General features: G+C 45.8%; 1 protein-coding gene across 2 annotated transcripts in view; it reads right to left on the bottom strand.

Annotated features, from left to right (window-relative positions):
- Lmo4 (LIM domain only 4) overlaps positions 1–7680 on the bottom strand; it is a 16416-nt gene extending 8736 nt beyond the window's left edge. The window contains exons 1-2 of one of the 2 annotated variants that reach the window (XM_041649605.1): positions 7205–7680; positions 4228–4466 (exon numbers count right to left, since the gene is read on the bottom strand). In XM_041649605.1, the coding sequence (XP_041505539.1) occupies positions 4228–4463 (236 nt within the window). In that variant the 5' untranslated portion in view covers positions 4464–4466; positions 7205–7680. Of the gene's footprint in view, positions 1–4227; positions 4467–4660; positions 4817–7204 lie in introns of those variants that run through there. The other variant, XM_041649615.1, reaches the window with a different exon arrangement.
- Positions 7681–21554: the final 13874 nt, after the last annotated feature.

Genomic DNA, 21554 nt, shown 5'->3' with positions numbered 1-21554 from the left:
CGAAGCCTACGAGGACGTGAGTCCTGTCTGCAGGCTCGGTTCCAAACCTCCTTGCTGACAGGAAGAGATGGAGAAACAAACTGTATTTTTAGTTCAACGTCAGTGCTTAGCATCTTTCAGTAACTTCAATGACCAATAGGTGGGCTTATTTTCAGCGGCATTATTACTTCAAGCGAAACCCATGCAATATGGAGCGCTACCTGGCTGTGTTTTCTACACTGCTCTCAGGCACCGGAGAGGTCCCTTTCCCAGAGTGTGACTGAAAGGTACACATTTGTACCTGCAAGTAAATATCAGCAACCCATCTGAGGAGAAAAATGTGCATCCGCAGCTACTGATCTAGAAGCAATTGGTTTTCCAGCAGGATCCTATATTTAATCTAAATTCTGCACCAGCTATATTAAACGTAACAAAGAAATGCAACCCAGAAATTATGCCTGGAGCCAAGTCCATTAAAGGTACTTCGGAATAACTAGAGTCCACGCACCTTAAAAGCTCCAGAAGCTATTTATACCTAAGAGGGGGGCTGTGCATAATCGCAACCACTGCATTAGAGAGGGGAGGGAGAGAAAAAAAAAAAAATCAGCCAAATTACGCTTGGTTAATTCAGAGTAACAGATCTGCCCCCAAGTGAATTGGAGGCCTTGAATTAATTCTGTTATGACAAATCAAGATAAACGTTCCCCCTAAATTGCATGCGATTTAATTAATTTTTGAGATCCTGGGTTTTTTTTTTCCTAGCTAATAGTTCACATGCTCCTGTGCTGTCATTGTGCTTGAGTGGGCAGACTTCAAAGTGATATTAAATAACCAACTATTAGATTTACCTAGCACGTCCTATTGGAAAAGTGCCATTTAATTACCTAGCCTGTTCAATTAAAGGGACAGCATTCTCTGAATATAGCAGCTTGCTGTTGATTACCAGGGAAATGAACTCGCTGTCTGGCGGCGTCTCCCTTCCTAACGCGAATCCCCTCCCCAAACACATCCTCCACCTCGGGCCACCCTCAAACCCCCAACCCGGGCCCCGAGCTCAGCTCAGCTCAGCTCACTGCGGCTGCGGGCGCCACGTGAACCGCCCGAGTGGAGCCGGGGACACCAGCGCCACCGCGCCGGCTCCTGCCCTGCGCTCGCCCCCTCGCGGCTCCGCACCGTGGACCCGGCCCGCCACCCACCCACTCGCCTGCTCAGACCGGAGCCCCACCCGACGGCGTCGGAACTTCCTTCTCTGGCCGCACTTTCCGCGCCAGTCACCCGGCCCGAAGTGGGGGTGGAGGAAAGCGTAGCGGATGGAGAAGGGGGAAAACGGGAGTTTGCAAAGCTACTCCACGGCGCTTGGGTGGTGCAGAGGGGTCGGGAGTCGCGGCAGGGAGGGGGCAGCTGTAAGGTTCCCCGACTTTTGGAAGGTGGAGGGGCCAGGCAGACGTGGGTCCCTTTAAGATCCACCCTCCCCCTCCTTCTCTACACCCCGCTTCCAGCCTTTCCCTCCCTCTCTTAGAGGCCAATTTTGTTAATTAAATGTTTTGTTTGCGACGAAGCTCTCATTCATTGCGGACACGTCATTCGGAGTAGATCTAAGCCAGAGACCAGATCTCATTAGATAAAGCCCATCAGAACTAAGAAAATGGAGGAGCCACTAATTAAAGCTTTTAATTGTGCAGATTCGCTGCAGCAAGGCCGCTGCTTTATCTGAAATCTTGAAGGAGAGGAGCAGAAGCCCAGCTCTGCTCAATCGACACTTGGCCACGGAGTAGGGGAGGTAGTGTGTGTGGGGGGGGGGACACCTCCCTCTTCGTTCTACCCCCACCCTCCCATTGGCTCGCCCAGCTCCCCCCAGCTTTTTAGCCAGATCTTGGTTGTTTTAAAATCAACAAAACAAAACAAAAAAACCCAAAGTGAGACCATGTAAAAGCCCCTTAATAAACTGCACTGTGGTCCCAGCCAGGCAAAGGGATCTTCTTCACCTGGTGACATGCAGAGGGACCACGCCACTCATCAGTAGTCCTAGGTGTCAGAAGCACTGAAAGCTACCCCAGCAAGTGAATTTGGGGGCGTCTGGGAAAGGGGATGTCTGGGAGAGAAAGAAATGCCAGCACATTCTTCATTTCCTCACCCTTTGGCTTCCTTAAAGGACAGAGAGAAAAGTAAGCCTTCAGTTATCTCTATGGGGCTAGATAGGAGGCTGGGCTTGAGGTGCCCTGAGCCAAGTGTGCGGCTGTCCATGAGCCATTGGGCACTGAACTAGAATCCGTCTCTCCTGGGCAGACAAAAGTTTCGCAGGGTAGCATCTAGTTCTAGAGCAAGCCAAATTCCAGCCCAAAAGTTCAGAGGCAAAAAGAAGCAAGGCTCCAAGATTATTTAAGTTTTAGAGCTGTGGGCGCATCCTGCACTAGATCCCAAGAAAAACGCCAAAAGGGCATTTATTATTTGGCCCCAAGAACAAGGAAAGGAATGGACCCCGTTCCCAGGAAGCCACTTGCCTAAACTTGTCCCGTGGGAATCCAAGTGGACCCATCTCCTGTTTAATTAGTGGTAGTCAGAAGCAAAGATAGGTCGTCGCCCCCTTGAAGACACTTGAGCAGAAACTGCACCATTTACCAAATCTTAACTGTCAATTTTCCCACTTCAACCCGCCTTCCTTTCTTAGCACACTTCTGTCTCCACTTAATTCTATTACTGTCAAAGCTCATGGCTCGGCTTGGAAGGAGAATCAGAAAGCATCACACCCAAGCTCCTGCTGATTCCCCAACATTTACTTCTAAAAGAACACTTAGTGAAATTAATGCAGCCCTATTAATTTAAAAATAAAAGCTCCCCCCTCCCATACTTCTTTCACTTGACTGACGGAGGATGCTAGCCGAGTGGATATAGGTTGCATGATCCGAATACCCAAACGTTTCAGTCCAATGATAGCACCAGAGGCAAGCACACCCATCCTCAGCTCCAAACTGCACTGGGATCGTGCACAGCATCGAACACAGACAACAACGACAACCACAGCGGGGCAAGATTCCGAGTAAAACATCCTGTCCACTATTTCCCCAAAACGAAGACAGGACTGAACGTTCTTCCTAATCACTTTATGGACAAAGGTTTAGAGCAGAAACAAATAGAAGGAAACTCTTTTAAGTGTGTGTTTTTCTAGTATCAGTGTGCCTGTCTTTTTTTTTTTTAATTACTGGATGTTGAAACAGAACACCTCCTAGAAGCATTCATGTGCATCAGTCTATCAAGCCATTTACTCAAATTAAATGTGTAATCCTTCAAATGCCTCCTTTCAAATTAATGAGTTTAAGTAGCTTGAGTTCACCTGAAAAGATCCTATAGGCACCTGACCTCCTGAATTCTTTCCATTAGCTGCCCTGAAGCCTGTTGGAAAAGGCTGCTTACTAGGACATGACTGTTCCTATACATTGCTTTAAATTGAAAGATTAGCATAATCCTATAGTCTCTTTGGGGGATCAAGGGCAGTGCTACAAATGGCAACAACATCAAAAAAAACAAACCCCAACATTCTTCAAATGAAAAGAAAAAAAAACCCAGGTTCTCCACCAAAAGCCACACACCAACAGTGACTCTGACAAACCTTTCCAGTGAGCCTATGAAGAAAAATACTGCCACTAGGTCTTGTTTTTATTTTATTATTATTTACTATAAAAAGAATTACAAGTCTTTAAACTGATGGGTAATCAGTGTTTTTCACAAGAAGCACAAAGAATGAGTCATAGCATTCCACTCAAAAAAGTTGAAAAGTGCTTATGTAAATATCATAATTAGCCATCACTAGAGACGAATAATTTCTCACTAACTGCACTTTTATTTTTAAATAAACCTTTTGTCTCTGAGTGTGAGTCCCCGCTTAGGTCTGAGAAAGCACCTGAACGCCTACATTTTAGACAGGCTTACTTTTTTAACCTGAAGCCTAAGCTGAGGCTACACTTAGAATTTATTCCAGAGGATGCCCAACCATGGACACTTAACCGCCCAAGTACCACCAGACCAGAGTTTTTAGCCTTACTTTGTCTTCAAATGCTGTAAAATCAACACATGCTTTTTTGAGTCCCTTAAATGCCACCAACTAAAGGGTGGTTTTTTTGTATTTTTTTTTTTTTGAAGTGAAGTCTGTCATGAATCCCCATGGATGTCCTCTCCTTCCTTAAACCCCTGGTAACCCCTAGACCTGTTCCTGCTGGGCTCACCCATCTGGCAGAAAGGCAGCGGACTTACCTAATGTAGTCATTTCTGCAGAGGATCATGCCGCTCTTGGTGTAACAGGACGTGCCGATGTCGCCCAGCTGCGCCTGGCAGCAGGAGCACTTGAGGCAGCGGCTGTGCCAGTAGCTGTCCATGGCATAGAGCAGAAAGCGGTCCGCAATCTTGCCCCCGCAGCCTGCGCAGCGCTTCCAAGAGAGGGAGCCGGCCGTCACCGGGGGCGGCTGCGAGCTGCTGCCCGGGTTCACCATGGTCTAGGGAGAGAGAAAAGACAAAACGGACGATGCAAAAGTTAGAAGTCGATCTCCGGGCGCCTAAAGCCAGCGCGCTCCCCTCCTCCCTCCCCCAGAGTGGCTGCAAGAGAAGCAGCAGCAGGGCCAGGGCGGGAAGGAGGCCGATCGGAGAGAAGGGAAGGAGGGAGGCTCGCCGGCAGCAGCCGCCTGTTTACTTTTCTCAAGCTTTGTTCTGGGGCCACGAGCTGCTCTCAACTTTCCAAAGCGCTCGCCGCCGCTGACAATTTCAGCTCGGGGACTGTCAAAACTCCGAGAGCCAGGCTCGGTGGCGCGCTCCACCCCTCGCGGCGCCTCCTCCTCCCCACACCCCCCCCCCCCACCAGCGCCCGCCTCCGCCCGCTCCTCCCGCCGCCGCCCGCCTCCAGCAAATGAGGGTCAAACCCACCCACCGCCGCGCCCGGCCCCTCCCCGGCCCCCGCCGAGCCCCGCGAGCCAGCCGCGGGCCGCTGGAGGTGACCGCCAGCCGCAGCCACGTTCCCTCCCGAGCTCTGCCGGGGGAAGTGAGGCTGCAGTTCATAAGTTGCAAATAGTTAGGGGTTTTCTGCAAGGCGGGGGGGGGGGGGTGGTGGTGGAGGGAAGGAAAGGCCGAGGGAGAGTTGGAGGTGGTGGGAGGGGAGGGGAGGCAAGGTGGCGAGAGGGGAGGGGGGGTGCCGGGTGTAAAGTTGCGAAACTGGTTTTTCGTATTTTAAACAGCACCTTTCACATGCCATTGTGGTGACCGCCATCTCCCATTATTGTTCCAAATCTCATTTCATTTTGAAGATCAATGAGTGTTTTCAGGACACAGGCAAGGATAATAGATCATTGAACTTTAGGATGCCTGTTAACTTCCTATACAAACACTCTCCACTTTGGTCTCGCTAATCTGCCCTTGATCAGCAATTTAAATGCTAGAGCTTTGTTCCTCCAAGGGGGGGGGGGAGTAGATACTGTGTGAGGAGGCGCTATTGAGGGACACACAAGTTAAATTCAAGCCAGTCCTGCTGTCACCCAAAACTGATTTTAAACACCCCCCCCCCACACACACACACTTTCTAATGAATGCCACAAGAGAAGCAACTGGGGTATAATATAGGAATCAATTTATAAAGCTTAGCTTAAACCGATTAATTTGTTGCCTCCAATCCGGAGTCCAATAAAGTCCTAGGGTTTCTCCAGTCACTTATTCTATAAAAAGATCAAGTTATTTACTGCCAATTAAGCAGCCTGTTTTGTCTTTGTCCTCTGTATGCCGAGAGTGTGGGCTCCCCCAGGCTCCCCAAAACATTCAGCAGATACCTCAGAAGGGAGAGGGCCAACTTTGTCTGTCCCCAGCCCAACTTAACTGCAGCAAAGAACAGGGGAGAAGGAACGAGAGAAGGACTCCGGTTCCTTAAATAGGCCGATTTTAAACACATTTCCTCCGAAAGAGTCCCGGAACGTGTGTCCAGTGACCGCACAATAAACCAGAATAAGAACTGCACCAATTAAGCTGTAACAAAACCCTGAGACTCTGGAAACAGGACCGCTCTAAAACCCATTAGCATTGCATTTATCCGAATGCATCATACCTTTATGTAAATTGATTTATCTGATGCATTTACTCGAGGAATTGCTTTTTGTTACAATTTCAGCCCTAACCCAAATGAATCTGCATTTCCTGCCCTAGGTCTTTAAACTGTCCCCCCCCCCCTCAACGTTTTAATCGCTCCGAATTCCTTTTTAAAAGGGGAGGGAGGAGATTCCAAGCTGCTCCCCGCCCCCATCTTTAGTGAGAGGTAAATATATATGTATTTTTTTTTTTGAAAAGGAAACATTACACTGAGAAAAGCATCCAGTAACCCCATTAGCTAAAGCTCTTAAGGACAAGCAATACCTTAATGCTGATTAAATCTAAAAGAGATGAATCAAGAGGACTGACCAGAAACTGACTCCCCTGATAACTAAGGACGGGCCCTCATCAAGTTTCATTTAGAGTTGGAAAAAAAAGAAAGAAAGCTTTTAAGTTAAATAGGCTTATACTCTAGTAATTACATAGCCAAGCAATTTAGGTCCTGGGATAGCCAGTGAAATAGAAAGCAGAGCTGGCAGCTAGAGGCAAAATCTGCCCCCCTTTAACAACGTCTCTGGTGTTTTTTAATGGAGACCAAGGGAGGGACAAACGTAGCGCTGGCCATTTGTAGTACAAAAATGGATGCTTAATTCATGTCTTGATTTTAATTAGGTGATTCACCGGATTTCTCCTGGATTGGAACAAAAGACTTATAAGCCAAGAGGAATTCTTTTTAAAAAGAGAACAGGCAATGCCGGATCCTGGTCACTTAGAGCTTTTCGGTCCCTGTTTCAAATAGTGTTGGGGGGTCATGACTATGGCCCCCACCCACGCACACGCCACTTCTCATCTAAGCAGCCCCTGTCTTTCCTTTAGGAACTGGAACTGCCCCAGACCTCTCGAGGGTCCCCACCAGCCCGGTCTCCAAGAAGAACCCTTTTGTAAGCAAGGAACCGCTACAAAGCTGGCGGCCCGGGGCTGCCCTCGGTGCTAGCTCGCAGGCCGGCCTCGTAGTTTCAGACTCACGCATTATCTAAGGCGACGTATTGTTTACTTGCAATTTGGGACGGTCAAGGGAAGGAAGCCAAAGAAAACAGCCCCAGCCCCGACCAGTCCCCCCCCCCCCTCGCCCCTTCCCCGCTCGCGGTGCCCCCAGCCACCCCCTTACCTGCTTCTCCCCTATATTGCAATACTGCGAGAGGCGGCGGCGGCGGCGAAAAGCGAGCGGAGCCGCTCGACTTCCAGGGCAGGGGCGCCGGGGCCGGCGGAGCTGGAGGGAGGGAGGGAGTTCTCGCAGAAGCAGGAAAGGGGAGGAGGGGGCTAAGGGCTGATTTTTTTTTTTAATCGCGTGGCTCTGGGGCGGGTAGAGAGAGCCCCACGCTAAGTGGCAGGCGGCCCAGCGCAGAAGTGTCAAGTCTCAGCCCGCGGGTCCTGGTCCTCAGCCCCCGGCTGCGCGCGAGCAGCTGCAGGCGCCCTCGGCCCGGCCCGTGCGGCGCAGCGGCAGCCACTGCTGCAATCGCGGCTTCAAGTTTGGCAATGTGGCTTCACTTTGTACGCGCCCCCGCCCCCGCCGCGCCCGCGCGCTCCTCCTCCTCCGCCGCCGCCTTCCTCCCGCCCGCCCGCTCCGGGCCGCCGGCGGCTCGGCCGAGCTCTTGCCCCCACCCCCCCCTCCCGCGACCTGCGGCCCGGGAGCGGCGGTGCAAGCTCGGCCCCGCGGCCCGCGCGACGGCGCACGGAGTGGAGAGCTGCGGACCGGCCGGGAGCGCTGCACCGATCGGCTGCCCCGCTGCTGCTGCCCGGCTCGGAGGCGGCGGCGCGGGCCTCTAACCGGCTCGCTCGCTCCTTCGGCGGCGCTTACACATGTGTTACTGACAGAGCAGAATCCCAACTACTCCCCGGCTCTGGCGCCGACGTCAGCGACCCTCAGCCACTGGGCGGCCGGATTGTTCAGGCGGAATAATAAAACCTGCCAATCCGGGGAAGGACAAAGGGTGACTAAAACGAGACTCGGGGGGCGGGGAGCGAGGCGGGCGGCTGAGCGGGCCGGGCCCGGGAAGGCGGGGGGCCAGGGTCGGGGGACGAGAAGGGATCCCGGTGGCGCGGAGGACGCAGCCAGCGAGCGCGTGCCCAGGCTCGGAACCACACCTGCCCGGGCGTGGGGACGCGTGGAGCCACCCCCCCGGAGGGCCTCGGGGATCGCCTTCCCTGGCCCAGAGAGCAGACCCTCGGGAAACTTACTTTCCCAGAAATGGGTCTCTTCCTGGTAGGGTACAGGATTCTTTCTGCCGGAGGGAGGTAGACTTCACACAGGCGCAAAAGCTCTTGTTTTGTTTAATTCACGGGATTGCAGATTTCAAAACCTTAGGGAAAGTGGGAAATAGTTCCTACGTAAGTACTGCTTGCTTAACCCCATCTTGCTCCCTTTAACCCCAGTGTAAACTGGATGGACCAGGCAGTTCATAGATGCTTGTCTGTTGCTGCCGGGTACAGATCACATCCCTGGTTTTCAGAGATGAAGAAAACTTTATAGAGAAAGCGTTTGCTCGCCATTCTCCCTCAGTGTGGATATGCTAGCTCTCTCGTAGCCCCTTACAGCAATGCAAGCCTTTGGAAGACCTGCTAGCTCACAACCCTAAGAAAGGAAAAGTACTCATTTCCTGTACATATCAAGATTTGAGGAATGCTACTTCGGATTCTCTTTCCAGGGCCAGAGCTCAGCGTAGGTCCTCGACTATCTAGTTATTCGACTTTATTCTGCCAAGTAGGTTTAATAAATCTCCCATCTGAGGTTAATATTAGGATTGATTATTAATAGTAAGTTCCAGAGATATTTTTCTGTTGGAAATTATCATGGAAGTGCAAAGCCTTGCCGCTAAGTATCATTAACTACAACCATCCTTGTGGGACAAGCTTTCATACTGTATTACACACGGGCCTGCTGGACGGAGAAAAAGAAGTTGAAGGAAAATCAGGCGATTTAGTCCTTGCCTGTGTGTGCAGAACTTTCGGTCCTTTAAACTGCCAAAATTAGGGCAGAAGAATAAATATTGCCCATGAAACCAGGCCGAGGATGATTTTTAATGCCAGTTAAAAAATACCCATTTCTATATTCTAGCCCCTTGAATTCTGAGCAGGTTACAGTTAAAAATTATCCTGATGGATTTGTATTTAACGTGGCATTCATATGATCGTGTCACCTTGGGCACATATTAAAAGCATTTTTATATAAATCATTGAGGTGAGAATAATAATTGGGATGTCCTGTGCAGCAAAGCAGCTGAACACGATGAAGCAGGCCAATTTAGGAAAGATTTAAAAAGAAAAAAATCAGAGGAGGAAAGGACACCGTGAGGAAATAATGCCTTGTAATTTCTGGGTTCATTTTTGACTCGTTAATAATTTACATCAACCAAAAGGAGGTAAGCACGAGGAGTTTTGTTTTTAAAACCAGTCTCAAAGTAGGTATTTCTACCTCTGACTAGTGAGTTCTGGGATTTGGGGCCTGCACCATTTTGTTCAGTTGGTACCTCAGCGACTGCTATTGTGTAAGAATACAGCAGATGAGAAGAGTTCCATCTCTTTGTGATCACTTTCTTATCTCTAAAAAATGAAGAACTTAAACCTTATGGTCTTTTTTTTCCCCCTTTTTAGCTGTTTTTGTTTTTAAACAGAGCACATACCATGTAGCATCATAGTGAGTTGTGGCATTTCCTCAAGTCTGAACAGTAACATGAAATTTTAATTCTAAAATAAAATGTTAGAAATGTAAGCGGGAATATACTCAGCTGTCACGGAATGATTTTTCTAAGGATCCAGGCAGTTTCTGTGGAAGGAAGGAAAGAGGGACTGACGGAACTTTGAACATGTGTCTCCAGGCTTCATGGGGCCTGCTCCTTCGGGGACGGTTTTAATGTTTTGATTCTAATTGTGTGTGAAGTCTGCATATATATTCCAGTAAAGTGGAGTGGGCTGGAATATACCACCCGAAGGCTTCATTTACTGGTTACTGTGGTTATAGAAAGCAAAGGTAGTAGAGGCTACCATCTTCTCTGAAGGCTGAGAAGTGAATCTATTTGCTGTTTCTGATCCTACTGCATGCACTGGCTTTGTGGGAGCCTAGGCAGTTTGGATGCTCAACTTACTAGACCTGGATGGAGGTGGGGGTTCCTTGGACTTCCCACAGGGCAGGGAACCCTGATTGCTCTTTGGGCTGAGGAGGGAGGGGGACTTAATTGGGGGAGGGGGAAGGAAATGGGAGGCGGTGGCGGGGAAGAGACAGAAATCTTTAATAAATAAATTAAAAAAATAAAAATAAATAAAAATAGAAAATCCAGGTGTACTTGAACCACAGCGCCACCTCTGGGTAGTCTTTATTTCTGCATCCTTGGTCTAAGCAGCCCTTTCTCATGCAAGTCCTTCTGCCTGTGATCTCAAAAGTATCTTCCTGAGAGAGGAACTCCGGGTCACTCTTTGATTTCTGGTGATCCTAAACATACAAAAACGGCGAACATATGCAAGCTCTTGAAAGACACTGATGCCCTCTTTAATAGAATTGTTCAAACAATTATAAAAAATAGCACCAAGAAATAATTCTGATACCAAATAAAATGAACTAACTCGGGATAACGTCACATTGTGTCCGTTGATTTGGGAAGACTCTGTGGACATCACATATTCATCATTCACTCAGTGACCTAAAGTAAGGGACAAAGGTATAGCACTTTATCAAAAAGAAAGGAAAAAAAAAAACCAAACTGTTTCCCAAGGGTTTGTTGTTGTTGTTGTTATTTTAATTAAACCAAAGAACCATGTAGATCCTAAATCAAGTCCTCCTTTTCCCTGCTTGCCCTGAAATTGTTTGTCTTCATCTTCTCAGCTGAGCTCTCCCTCATGGACTCTGTGCTCCCCAGTGACAAGTCTTTTAAGGATCCACAGGCAGCAGAAGCTCTGTCTGTCTGTCCTCCTAATATGGCAATGCCAAGACAAGTGCTCAGCTCTTTTTCATGGCGGCCTGGGAGAACGGTGGTGCCCTTGGAAAGCCCGGAAAAAGCTGTATTTTTGAAGGAAGGCTTTCCATTACAAAGGGACTGCCCACCTTTACTCTGGCATCTTAGAACTCCAAAGGTCCCAGTGGAGAAGGACGAAACCAGTTAAATACCAATGCCAAAGACTAGGCGGTAGGTTATGCTTTCCTATTGGCTGGGTGTGGAGAATACAGTACCTAGGGCCTGGGAAAATCTGAAGCCTTTAAAAGAATAGAGTTAAAGCTGAATAGGGTTGCCAGTCGTGCGTGCCTAATGTCCCGGCTACTTGAGAGGCTGAGGTAGGAAGACTGCTTGAGCTGGGAAATTTGGGACAGCACGACCCTCAAAAGAAGAATGGGGAAGGGAAAGAAAAGAAACAAGGAACAAGAAAAAAGGAGGGCTAGGGGATATAACTCAGTTGACAGGGCGTTGGTGCAGCATGTAGCCGATTGGATCCCAAAGACTGCAGGAACCAGGTGTGGTAGCAGAAATGTGGGACCCTCCCTTGGGGGTTGGCGAAAGAATTAGAAATACAGGGTCAACTCAGCTACACAGAAAAGTCCACATGAGATCGTGTCTCAAAAAACCAGCAACTCTTGAAAAAGAAGGAAAAGAAAGGGGAAGGAAGAGAGAAGGGTTCGCATGGTACAAGGATAAGCAATCGCTTCATTAGAACATTAAAAAAAAAATACCTCAATGATTAATATGATAAATATCCCACCAAATTAGTTTTAGATAGAAAGTTTTAGCTAACTCCTATTCTATAAGGGAATTAAGACCACAGGGAAGAAAATGGTTTCATTGGAATAAAAACAGAACGTGGCTGAAGAAAAAGGAAGCATCCATGTTGCTATCGCATTGAAACTGCTGTAACCGGCGCTATAACTGAAGGTGTAGGTTCTGCTTCTAACTTCTCTTAGGGCGTGTGGAACTCATGGCAATGACCGGCAAGGTGGGAAAGATGAAGGGGAAAAGGGTCCAGAATTGTATTTTCCCCAACAAGCAAGGCAACTTTACTATAATTGCGAAAGATGACTCATTTTCTTCGTGTGGGTTCATAAAAAAGAAAGGCCTTCACTACACCCCAAATCTGCTTCAGAACTATAGGTACATCTTCATTTAGAATTTATCTTATGGTAACGATTTCTTTGGAGAAATTTGGCTCCTCCAGGCTGCCTATCTAAGACTGGAGTCTGTTAACGCTCCAAGCACAGATGATACTGTGCAAAACAATGAAGAGATTCTTTGCAAGAGACTCGCTTTGTTCCCTCAGACTAGAGCAGTGGTTCTCAGCCTTCCTGGTGCTATGACCCGACGTGATTATAGTTCCTCACGCTGTGCTGACCCCAACCATAAAGTTACTTCCGTTGCTACTTTGTACCTGTAATTTTGCTACTGTTGTGAGTCGTAATATAAATATCTGTATTTTCCAATGGTCTTAGATGACTACGTGAAAGGGTCCTTGGACCCCAAAGGGACTTCGAGCCACAGGTTGAGAACTGTGGCTTGAGGTGGCCTGATAGGTCAAGTGATGCTTATTAAAACCAAGATAAAACTTTTCCTGGATAAATTTAATTTAATAATAGGTACAAGAGAGAGTATAAATGTGTGTGTATGTAATACTGCTGAATGCATTAAAATTATATAGTCTGTCAAAAACAGTGATCCTATTTAAAATCAATTATTGCCCCTTCAAGACAAAGGAAATGAGAACCTACTGACATAAAAATTAAAGCCATACAACATAATTCATTTTCCTTTTTGTTATCTCTGTTTTCGGTAAAAGAGGGATAATAATTAAGAAATCTTAAGCTGTCTAAACCACAAATTCTGTAGTGTCATTTTAATTGTAGTATTGATATAATTAAGATTTTTTAAAACTCTGTGCAGTTTTCTAATGAAATGTACTATTTTAAATATAATGCTAGTTCTTATTTGCTCACAAAGAAATTGATGAAAATATGAGAATATTTATTCATTGTAATGAATGACTGTTGGAATTAGGGGAGTACAATCCATAGCTGTCTGTGGCCTTGAAAAACACACATCTCTACTCTATATAGCACTATAAATTTTTTCGAATAAAAAGAACAACCAGATATGGATTTTTTAAAATAATAAAATTGGATAACTCAATTGACTAAAATGTGTTCCCTCCACGCAGAGGTACACATTATAACGTCATCATTTATATTTCCCAACATAAATCAAATTTCATAATAAAATTGTTTTTGATGAATCACCACTTCTTTTCTAGCTTCAAAACATTCTGACAGAGAAAGCAAATTTGTTGATCTCTCTGTATGATAAGAAATCACTGAAAATATATTTAAGACTTTTAGTCTACGGTGACTTTTTTTTTAAAAAAGAAATGTCCCTTAAAATTAAATAGTCAAGTGAAGCCAACCTCAAATTTGGGGAAAGAACCAAAGAATAAAATTGACTTTATTTTCAGCATTTTTCCGGAGCCATCTGTTGTGTCTCTGACAATGAGGCCAAGAAGAGTCATCAGAGAACAATGTCATGAAACCAATTTGCTTAAAAATGAAAACGTAAACCACACTACCTTTAAGGTGTGTTTGTTCTAGGCATAGGTTTAAATATCCCAACATTGTCCCCAGATGTCTCCTGCCTATTTTTGTTGCTTTTCTCCACTGAGATAACAGTTCGCACTGCCCTGGAATTCCTCCATACCCCTGGTGTCCGGTAGTAAATCCTGCATGTTATTAGAATATCTGTCTGTTATCAGCCCAGTCAGGGGGTGAATTATTGACTATAACTCATTGCTGGGAAGACTGCACATGGCACTCCAGTGAAGTTTTGATAATTTCTAGAAGTCATGATAATTTATGGACGGGGGTTTTGATTGATTTCCCTCCACCTATTTTGTGCCTATCAGTAAATAGGACACATATTGATGGCCTACTTGAAGTACATTAACAATATGGGACAATTCACAACTTAAGCATGTCTGTATTCCCCCCAGAGAGATTCTGTTAACACAGCAACTCGGTGTCTGTGAATTCTCTTCTGTTTGCTTTACTCGTGGGAACTGGGAATCACAGATCTCTGCCACCTGAATGTGGAAAATCACTGGTCATAGAGCTATTTAGATGCATCCCTTGTTTACACTGATTCTAGCCTCTGCTTATGATGAATCAGGGAACCAGAGGCAGGGAAGCAAAACACATACAGAAAGATTTTTGCATCACTTCAAGTATCAGGATCCAGCCCATAGGATAAGAGACCTCTTGAATCCAATGAATTCTAGCTAAGTTAGTTATTATTTGAAAATCTTGTAATATATGTATATAAAATTCACAGATACTGTTCAATATGCTATAACTGTCACTTTAAAGTTTGTTAGACTATTGGATAATATCCGCCCTTAACAACAATTCTATTGTACTATCTTTTGTGTTTGTTTTCCTCCTGTCTCATTTTTGCTACATTCTCCAAATTCAATTATTTCCCAGAGTAAACTCTACTAGACAAATGTTTCTTTTATTCCTTTACTGAGTTTTCATCATTGTGATTTCATTATTGTCTGATTTTACTACAACAATTGCCTCCTAGAAAAATAACAGTATTTCCAACTCTTAATATATACTTTGGAATAAGGCAAGCAGTATAAATAATAACTTCAATTTAATGGTTATTTTCCTAGATGCCATTTAAAACATGTCTACATATCTAGAAATTTCAACTTACGCCCAAATAATATTTTGAAATCTGAAATAAAAATAATGGTGTTGCTTTTGCAAGAGCAGTCAGGATCAAAGGCGGGTTACTTGACTGAATACTTGGCTGGGGGAAAATAATGCTTTCTTCATTTTGTCTTAATTTAGTAGCTTCTAGCAGTCATCTAAACAATCTTAAAATTAAAAGATAATGTTAATGGGAGAGGCTGTTGTCATAGGATAATGGTTCCCTGCTGCTAGATTAATGCAGCCACAACAATGCTAGAACACTCATTGAAAATACAGGGGGAGACAAAACCGGGAGATTTATTTCCAAAGCAGGTGTCATGGAGCCTGTGACACTGTTGTGTTACAATTACATTGCTTCATTTTTGCCAAATCACAGTGGAGAATGATCTTTTTTCCCCCTGAAGGGTACGAAGAGGCAGTGGCATGGGCTCAGAGCTCCAGGACTAAAGTGCATTCTTTTAGACTAGAGGAAATTTCTTGTATGACTCTTCCAATCAGGAGGACGCTCTATTTTTTAAACATGTATATACATCTGTGTGCACGTACGTCTCATGCGTGGGTACCCTCGAGAAATCGGTAGAGGCGCCCGCCGTTGGAGTTCCCTGGAGCTGGAGTTACTGGTTGTAAGCAGCCAGCATGATGTGGGTGTTGGGAACCGAACTTGCATCCTCTGGAAGAGCAGTAAGTACTGGTAACCACAGAGCCATCTTTCCAGCCACAGAAGGAGGCTTCTTAAAGCTGTACCACTGACACATTTGAAAGGCACAAATGTGCCTTTGTGCCCTCAAAGAGGAGGGGCACAACAACAAAAACCATCATCATTATCTACGTGATACTGGTCGATAGAGTGATAAGCGTCACTGGCATCCGTACATGTCTTCCCAGCAAACTAGGGAGTGATAAGCTCTCCATAGATGTTCACTGCCATAGCCAGCTGTCCTGCTTGGTCTAGTAGCATCCAGATAAGAGTTCCAAGGGCCTAACAAGAACATCATGGAAGTCAGAATTCCTAGCAGCCCCCCCCCCCCCCAGAGTCCCACTCATTTTATGGCTGCCCCATCTATGTTCTTACCTATCAGGCCAAGCAGTTTCTTTATTAATTAGCCAATGGAAGCAACAGATAGACAAATGACCTTTGCACCTATCTGTGGACACATGTATGTGGACACACATACACACAAGATTCCCCTTCTCACGGGCTAAGTATAACAGAAACAACCACAATATTACCTTTTCACTCAAATCCATCTTGATTTAGAAAAAAGTAGCCAGTAATGAACCTTTCTGTGTGTGCCAGACACTGGGACAGACTTCCTCTAGAGGGACTCTTTATCCTCACAACATCCAACATGAACAGAATCACTACCTCTATTTTTAAACAAAGAAAACTTCAATCCAAAAGTGAAGTTTTTGTTCAAGACCAGTGTCAAAATGAGGTTTAGAATGGGGTTGTTCGTCTAGGTCTGGCAGTGCAAGCCTTTGTAATTCCAGTTACACAAGAATGTGAGGCAGGGGGATTTCAAATTCTAGACATGTCTTGGGTAAAGCACAAATTCAAGGCCAGCTCTACCAGCTTAGCAAGATCCTGCTTCAAAACAAAATATAGACCATGAGTTGGGGACAGGTCACGGTAGAGCACTTTGCCAGCAAGTATGAGGCTAAGTTTCAATCCTCTGCAAAGTTCTCAGATTGAGAGACCCTTCCACGGTCTTCCAATCAGTGGGTAGATGAGCTCTGCCAAACAATTTTCTGAATTTTTAACTTCTTATCCTGTGTTTCTTAGCTGGAGGTTTTGCTAGCTGTTAGGAATTTGGTGATATCTGGAGACACTTTTGGCCATCACAACTAACAGAATGGAGGTTGTTACAGGCATTAACAAGTGAAGTTCAGAGATGCTACCAAAACATCCCCAAAGCAGGGGAAAGAGGACTAGGAAGCTGGTTCTGAGGTTAAGCACACTGGCTGCTCTTGCAGAGGATCAGAGTTAGGTTCCCAGCATTCATATGGAGGCTCAGAACCATCTTAACTCCAATTTCAGGTGATCTGGCACCCTCTTGTGGCCTCTGCAGGTACCAGGCGTGCAACCAGTATATTTACATATATACAGGCAAACATCCATATAAAATAATAACTAAATAGATCTGTGGACATTTGGGGAATAATAATAGGGTTGTTGTTGTTGTGCTGAGGTGAAGAAGTCTTGCACTAAACTATTGTTGGACTTTGGGTGATCATAGTGAGAGGTAACCTGACTTGTAGAACTTCTGTGAATAAACTTTAGTGAAGATTTACAAAGAAGTTCCTTTAACCGGAAAATTTTCAGTCTTGAAAAGTCAATTGAGGCAAAATTTACGTCCATCCCAGAAAAAGTCTACGCACTATAGTCTACAGGGGGGAAAATGTTCAGTGCATGGAAGTGTTTGAGTTTGAACATACAAAACAAAACTGCAAAACTTGAAAATAAATAAATTTTCAAACAATTTTCTATAGAAAGTAAGTGACTGACTTTCAAACTGCAATTGAATTAGGGGTTGGGGGTGGAAAAATAGTTCAAAAATAAAGAGCACCTTCTGTTCTTCTAGAGGAGCCCAATTCAGTTCCTAGCACCCATGTTGGCCAGCTCACAACTGCCTGTAAACTCCAGCCCCAGAGCTGTGACTCCGCCTTTAGGCCTCTATAGTCACCTGCTCATAAATAGCATATGCGCTTGCAAACACATGCAGAACCAAAAACAGATCTTCTGTTTATGCACACTGAAATTGTAAATGTTGTAGGGTGCATTTGACGTTATGCAGATAGACAACCCAAGGTGAGATTCTTCTGGGTTCCTCTGGAGTTTGATAGTAGATCTTCGGTCATTATGTTAATGAATAAAATCCAAGATGCAAGGCCTGACTAAAGTCAGTGATTGGACTCTGCCCAGATTTGAAAGTCAAGTCTTTCAGATGCAGCAAATACAAAGTTCTTAGTGGGAAGAGAGGTGGGCATTTTCTGCAACAGCTACTGCTGCTGGGATAGAATGAGACAGACAGACAGACAGTGCTGCAGATGATACCAGAGACAGACAGGGACACTCAAATCTCACTCTGAGAACAATGGTGTTCTATTGAGTGGGCTAAATGCACTTGCCACGCCAACATGAAGATCTGAGTTTCAATCCCAGAACTGACATAAAACTCAAGCATGGTAGAATGTATCTTTATAATCCCAGTGCTCTTTCGACAAATTAAGGGACAGAGACAGGAGAATCACAGAAGCTTATGGGCAAGAGTTATTTTCTGACCTTGGCATGCATGTTCCGGTATGTACAAACCTGCACTCACAGGTTTGTCTGTCTTTGTCTCCTTTCATCGCCTGATGAAGGTTAATATTCAGGAGGATGCCTATATGTTTTTCTTTGGGTTCTCCTTATTTAGCTTCTCTAGGATCACTAATTATGAGCTCAATGTCCTTTGTTTATGGCTAGAAACCAAATATGAGTGAGTACATCCCATGCTCCTCTTTTTGGGTCTGGCTTACCTCACTCAGGATAGTGTTTTCTATTTCCATCCATTTGCATGCAAAATTCAAGAAGCCCTTGTTTTTTACTGCTGAGTAGTACTCTAATATGTATATATTCCATACTTTCTTCATCCATTCTTCCATTGAAGGGCATCTAGGTTGTTTCCAGGTTCTGGCTATTACAAACAATGCTGCTATGAACATCGTAGAGCATATACTTTTGTTGTATGATAAGGCCTCTCTTGGGTATATTCCCAAGAGTGGTATTGCTAGGTCCAGGGGTAAGTTGATCCCAAATTTCCTGAGAAACCGCCACACTGCTTTCCAAAGTGGTTGCACAAATTTGCATTCCCACTAGCAATGGATGAGTGTACCCCTTTCTCCACAACCTCTCCAGCAAAGGCTATCATTGGTGTTTTTTTATTTTAGCCATTCTGACAGGTGTAAGATGGTATCTTAAAGTTGTCTTGATTTGCATTTCCCTGATCGCTAAGGAAGTTGAGCATGACTTTAAGTGTCTTTTGGCCATTTGAACTTCTTCTGTTGAGAATTCTCTGTTCAGCTCAGTGCCCCATTTTATAATTGGGTTGATTAGCCTTTTACGGTCTAGTTTCTTGAGATCTTTATATATTTTGGAGATCAGACCTTTGTCAGTTGTGAGGTTGGTGAAGATCTTCTGCCAGTCATTGGGTTGTCTTTGTGTCTTAGCGACAGTGTCCTTTGCTTTACAGAAGCTTCTCAGTCTCAGGAGGTCCCAATTATTCAATGAGGTCCTTAATGTCTGTGCTGCTGGGGTTATACATAGGAAGTGGTCTCCTGTGCCCATGTGTTGTAGAGTACTTCCCACTTTCTCTTCTATCAGGTTCAGTGTGTTCAGACTGATATTGAGGTCTTTAATTTTATCAAGAAAATAAAACATACGGGGAAATGCAGAGGAAAGCGGTCACACACGCCACAGCTCCCTTGCATATCTCCTGCCGGCTTCCTATGATGTGAAATGTGGACCTGGTGGCTCAGGCTTCATCAGAGGATGACCTTGAGTGTGGATGGAGTCTTGGGTGATGGAGCAGACTGGTAACTCAGATTCCTCGTGACAACCCATGTTGAGAAAACAGCAGTGGAGGAGCTCTTTTCAAACTGATGTGAGAGAGAAATCAATTTAGTTTGCTTAAATCTCTGTCGGTTTTTTAATAGAGTTGAGACAATGCTGACTGACCTCCTGTGATAGAAAGAGAGGCTGAAGTGAGAAGCCAAAGATAGATCACTGCCGTGTTCTGCCTAAGGAAAGAAGTGACCACGGATCAGGTCAGACTCTGGAAGTGGTGAGAGGTGTCAGGCTGGTTTTAGACGCTGAGGACAGTGGTGGGAGGTCAGGCATCGTGTGTGAAGGGTTCGAGGAAAGCCACAACATCAGGGCTGACCTCTAGATTCTCCGCTCACCCAGTCCTGATTTTCTTTATCAAGGTGGAGGTCTGTTCATTCCAGAGGGAAAAAAAATCAGGACTAGGTGAGCAGAGAAGCGAGGCCGTGGAACTGGCGCGTGGTTGGATAATATACGGTCTCTGCCAAGATCCTTTTTACTGTCGCATAAAAATTCCAAAACTCATCGTGGCTAGAACTGGTCTTGCTTGGGGCACGTGCAGTCTAGGGAGTTGTTACGGCCTTTGCCGTTGCAGCTCATCTTGTTAAGGAACCAAACGTCTGGCATTTGGATGCTATTAATTATGAAATAATCACTCCCATCCTCAAGAAACACACCAAAGACTTCTAAGACCAAATAAAGATGCTGCCAAGTGAGGAAAGGCACCGACGGCTTGGATATTTTTCCTCCGTAACACCAGAGTCACCTGCTTGTCAACCTTGGAAGAGTAAACACAGTTTGATCACATGCATAAAAGATCAGCTGTGACTGCAGAACAAGGTTTAAGGGATAATGATACTGGGGGCATAAAAAGAATTCTCCGCATGGTCCTTCGAGTTCTAGGCCTCTGTGTTGGGCTCTTCATTCTGTGGTTCAAACAAAGCCAAGTCTTTCACTCACCTTCAGAAAAGTTTCATGAAGTTAAACGTTCTATTGTCATTTGTCTCCAAAACCAGACAAGTTGTGGGAATTAAGCTCAAATCCTCTGTCTGTTGCCATATATGGAATCTGAACGTATAAAATGAGTGAGTTGGTGCTGGGAAGCTGCCCCATGCTGCTTTGTCACAGCAATGGTGATCCTGCATAGCTAGGCCTGGCCTCAACATCACCAAGCAGCAAACTGAACACAAACTCCCTCTACCTCAGATTGCCCCAGGTCCCCCTGAATAAAGCCAGAAGACATCAAAAGCTGTTGAATGAAGTCAATAAAGAACTAACCGGAGAGAACCGGAGAGGACCACTGGGCGTGAACCAAGCATTTCCCACGGCGTGTGGCACTGAGAAGACCCGCCATACACAGTAGCTCAAGGAGCAGAGAAGGCACTGCGAAGCACACAGGTCTAGTCCTTCAAGTTCAGTCTGAGAAGAAGGAGTCGAAGGCTAGGCTGTATCTGGAAGGGGGAGAATTCCGCCTTGTTCTTTGTGTGGGTTGGCCGCCACAGGCACAAAGATGATGTGTAGCCTGTAGCCGGCAGTGCTCAAATCCCAACGTGAGAAGAGGAGAGACCAGAGTGGAGGCTGGGGATTTCCCAGGGGTCTCCCAGCAAGACGCTGCTAGGGCCTACACTCATTCCCTGCTATCCGCTGCCTGCTTCATCACGTGGCCATCGCTCCCGATTTGGGATAATTTGGGACGCGATCCCTTTCGCTGAAGGGCGATTTGAGGAACACCTGCGTAAGAAGCGGCAACAGAGCGAACCCCATGCTCAGCTCTGTTTTCCAGATTCACACCCTGGCCTTTCCCTTCTGACCACAGCGACTAGAGACAGTTACCTTGGATTAACTATGTGGCACCTTCCACTCTTGCCAAGTGTTGGTTTGGTCAGGTGTCAAAAGCACCAAGACTCTTCAGAAGCCTAGGACCCCCGCAGCCTGCAACAATGCAGCAAGTTGCCCCTGGCCTAACTAAACTAGTCTTCCCCAGCAACTAGTTTATGGGTAGGCTCGTGACCCTTCTGACCAATACGTTGAAGAAAGAGGTTAAGGGCCAGGTCTCCCAGGAAGGTACCTTGCTTTTTATCAAAACAAACAAAGTGGTGGGGGGTGGGGAGTGTCGCCACCTTCTCTTTTTGCAGTGGATGAAATGTGGAGAAAGATGGCTGGACCTCCTGCCTGCCCCATCTGGTGACCACAAGGAGAGGC

Source organism: Microtus oregoni, unplaced genomic scaffold (assembly GCF_018167655.1).
Source record: "Microtus oregoni isolate MIOR12 unplaced genomic scaffold, Mior012 000000F_ref0000247, whole genome shotgun sequence".
Taxonomy (NCBI): domain Eukaryota; kingdom Metazoa; phylum Chordata; class Mammalia; order Rodentia; family Cricetidae; genus Microtus; species Microtus oregoni.
Note: the sequence above shows the minus strand (reverse complement) of the source record. Positions and strands in the feature narration are given on the sequence as shown.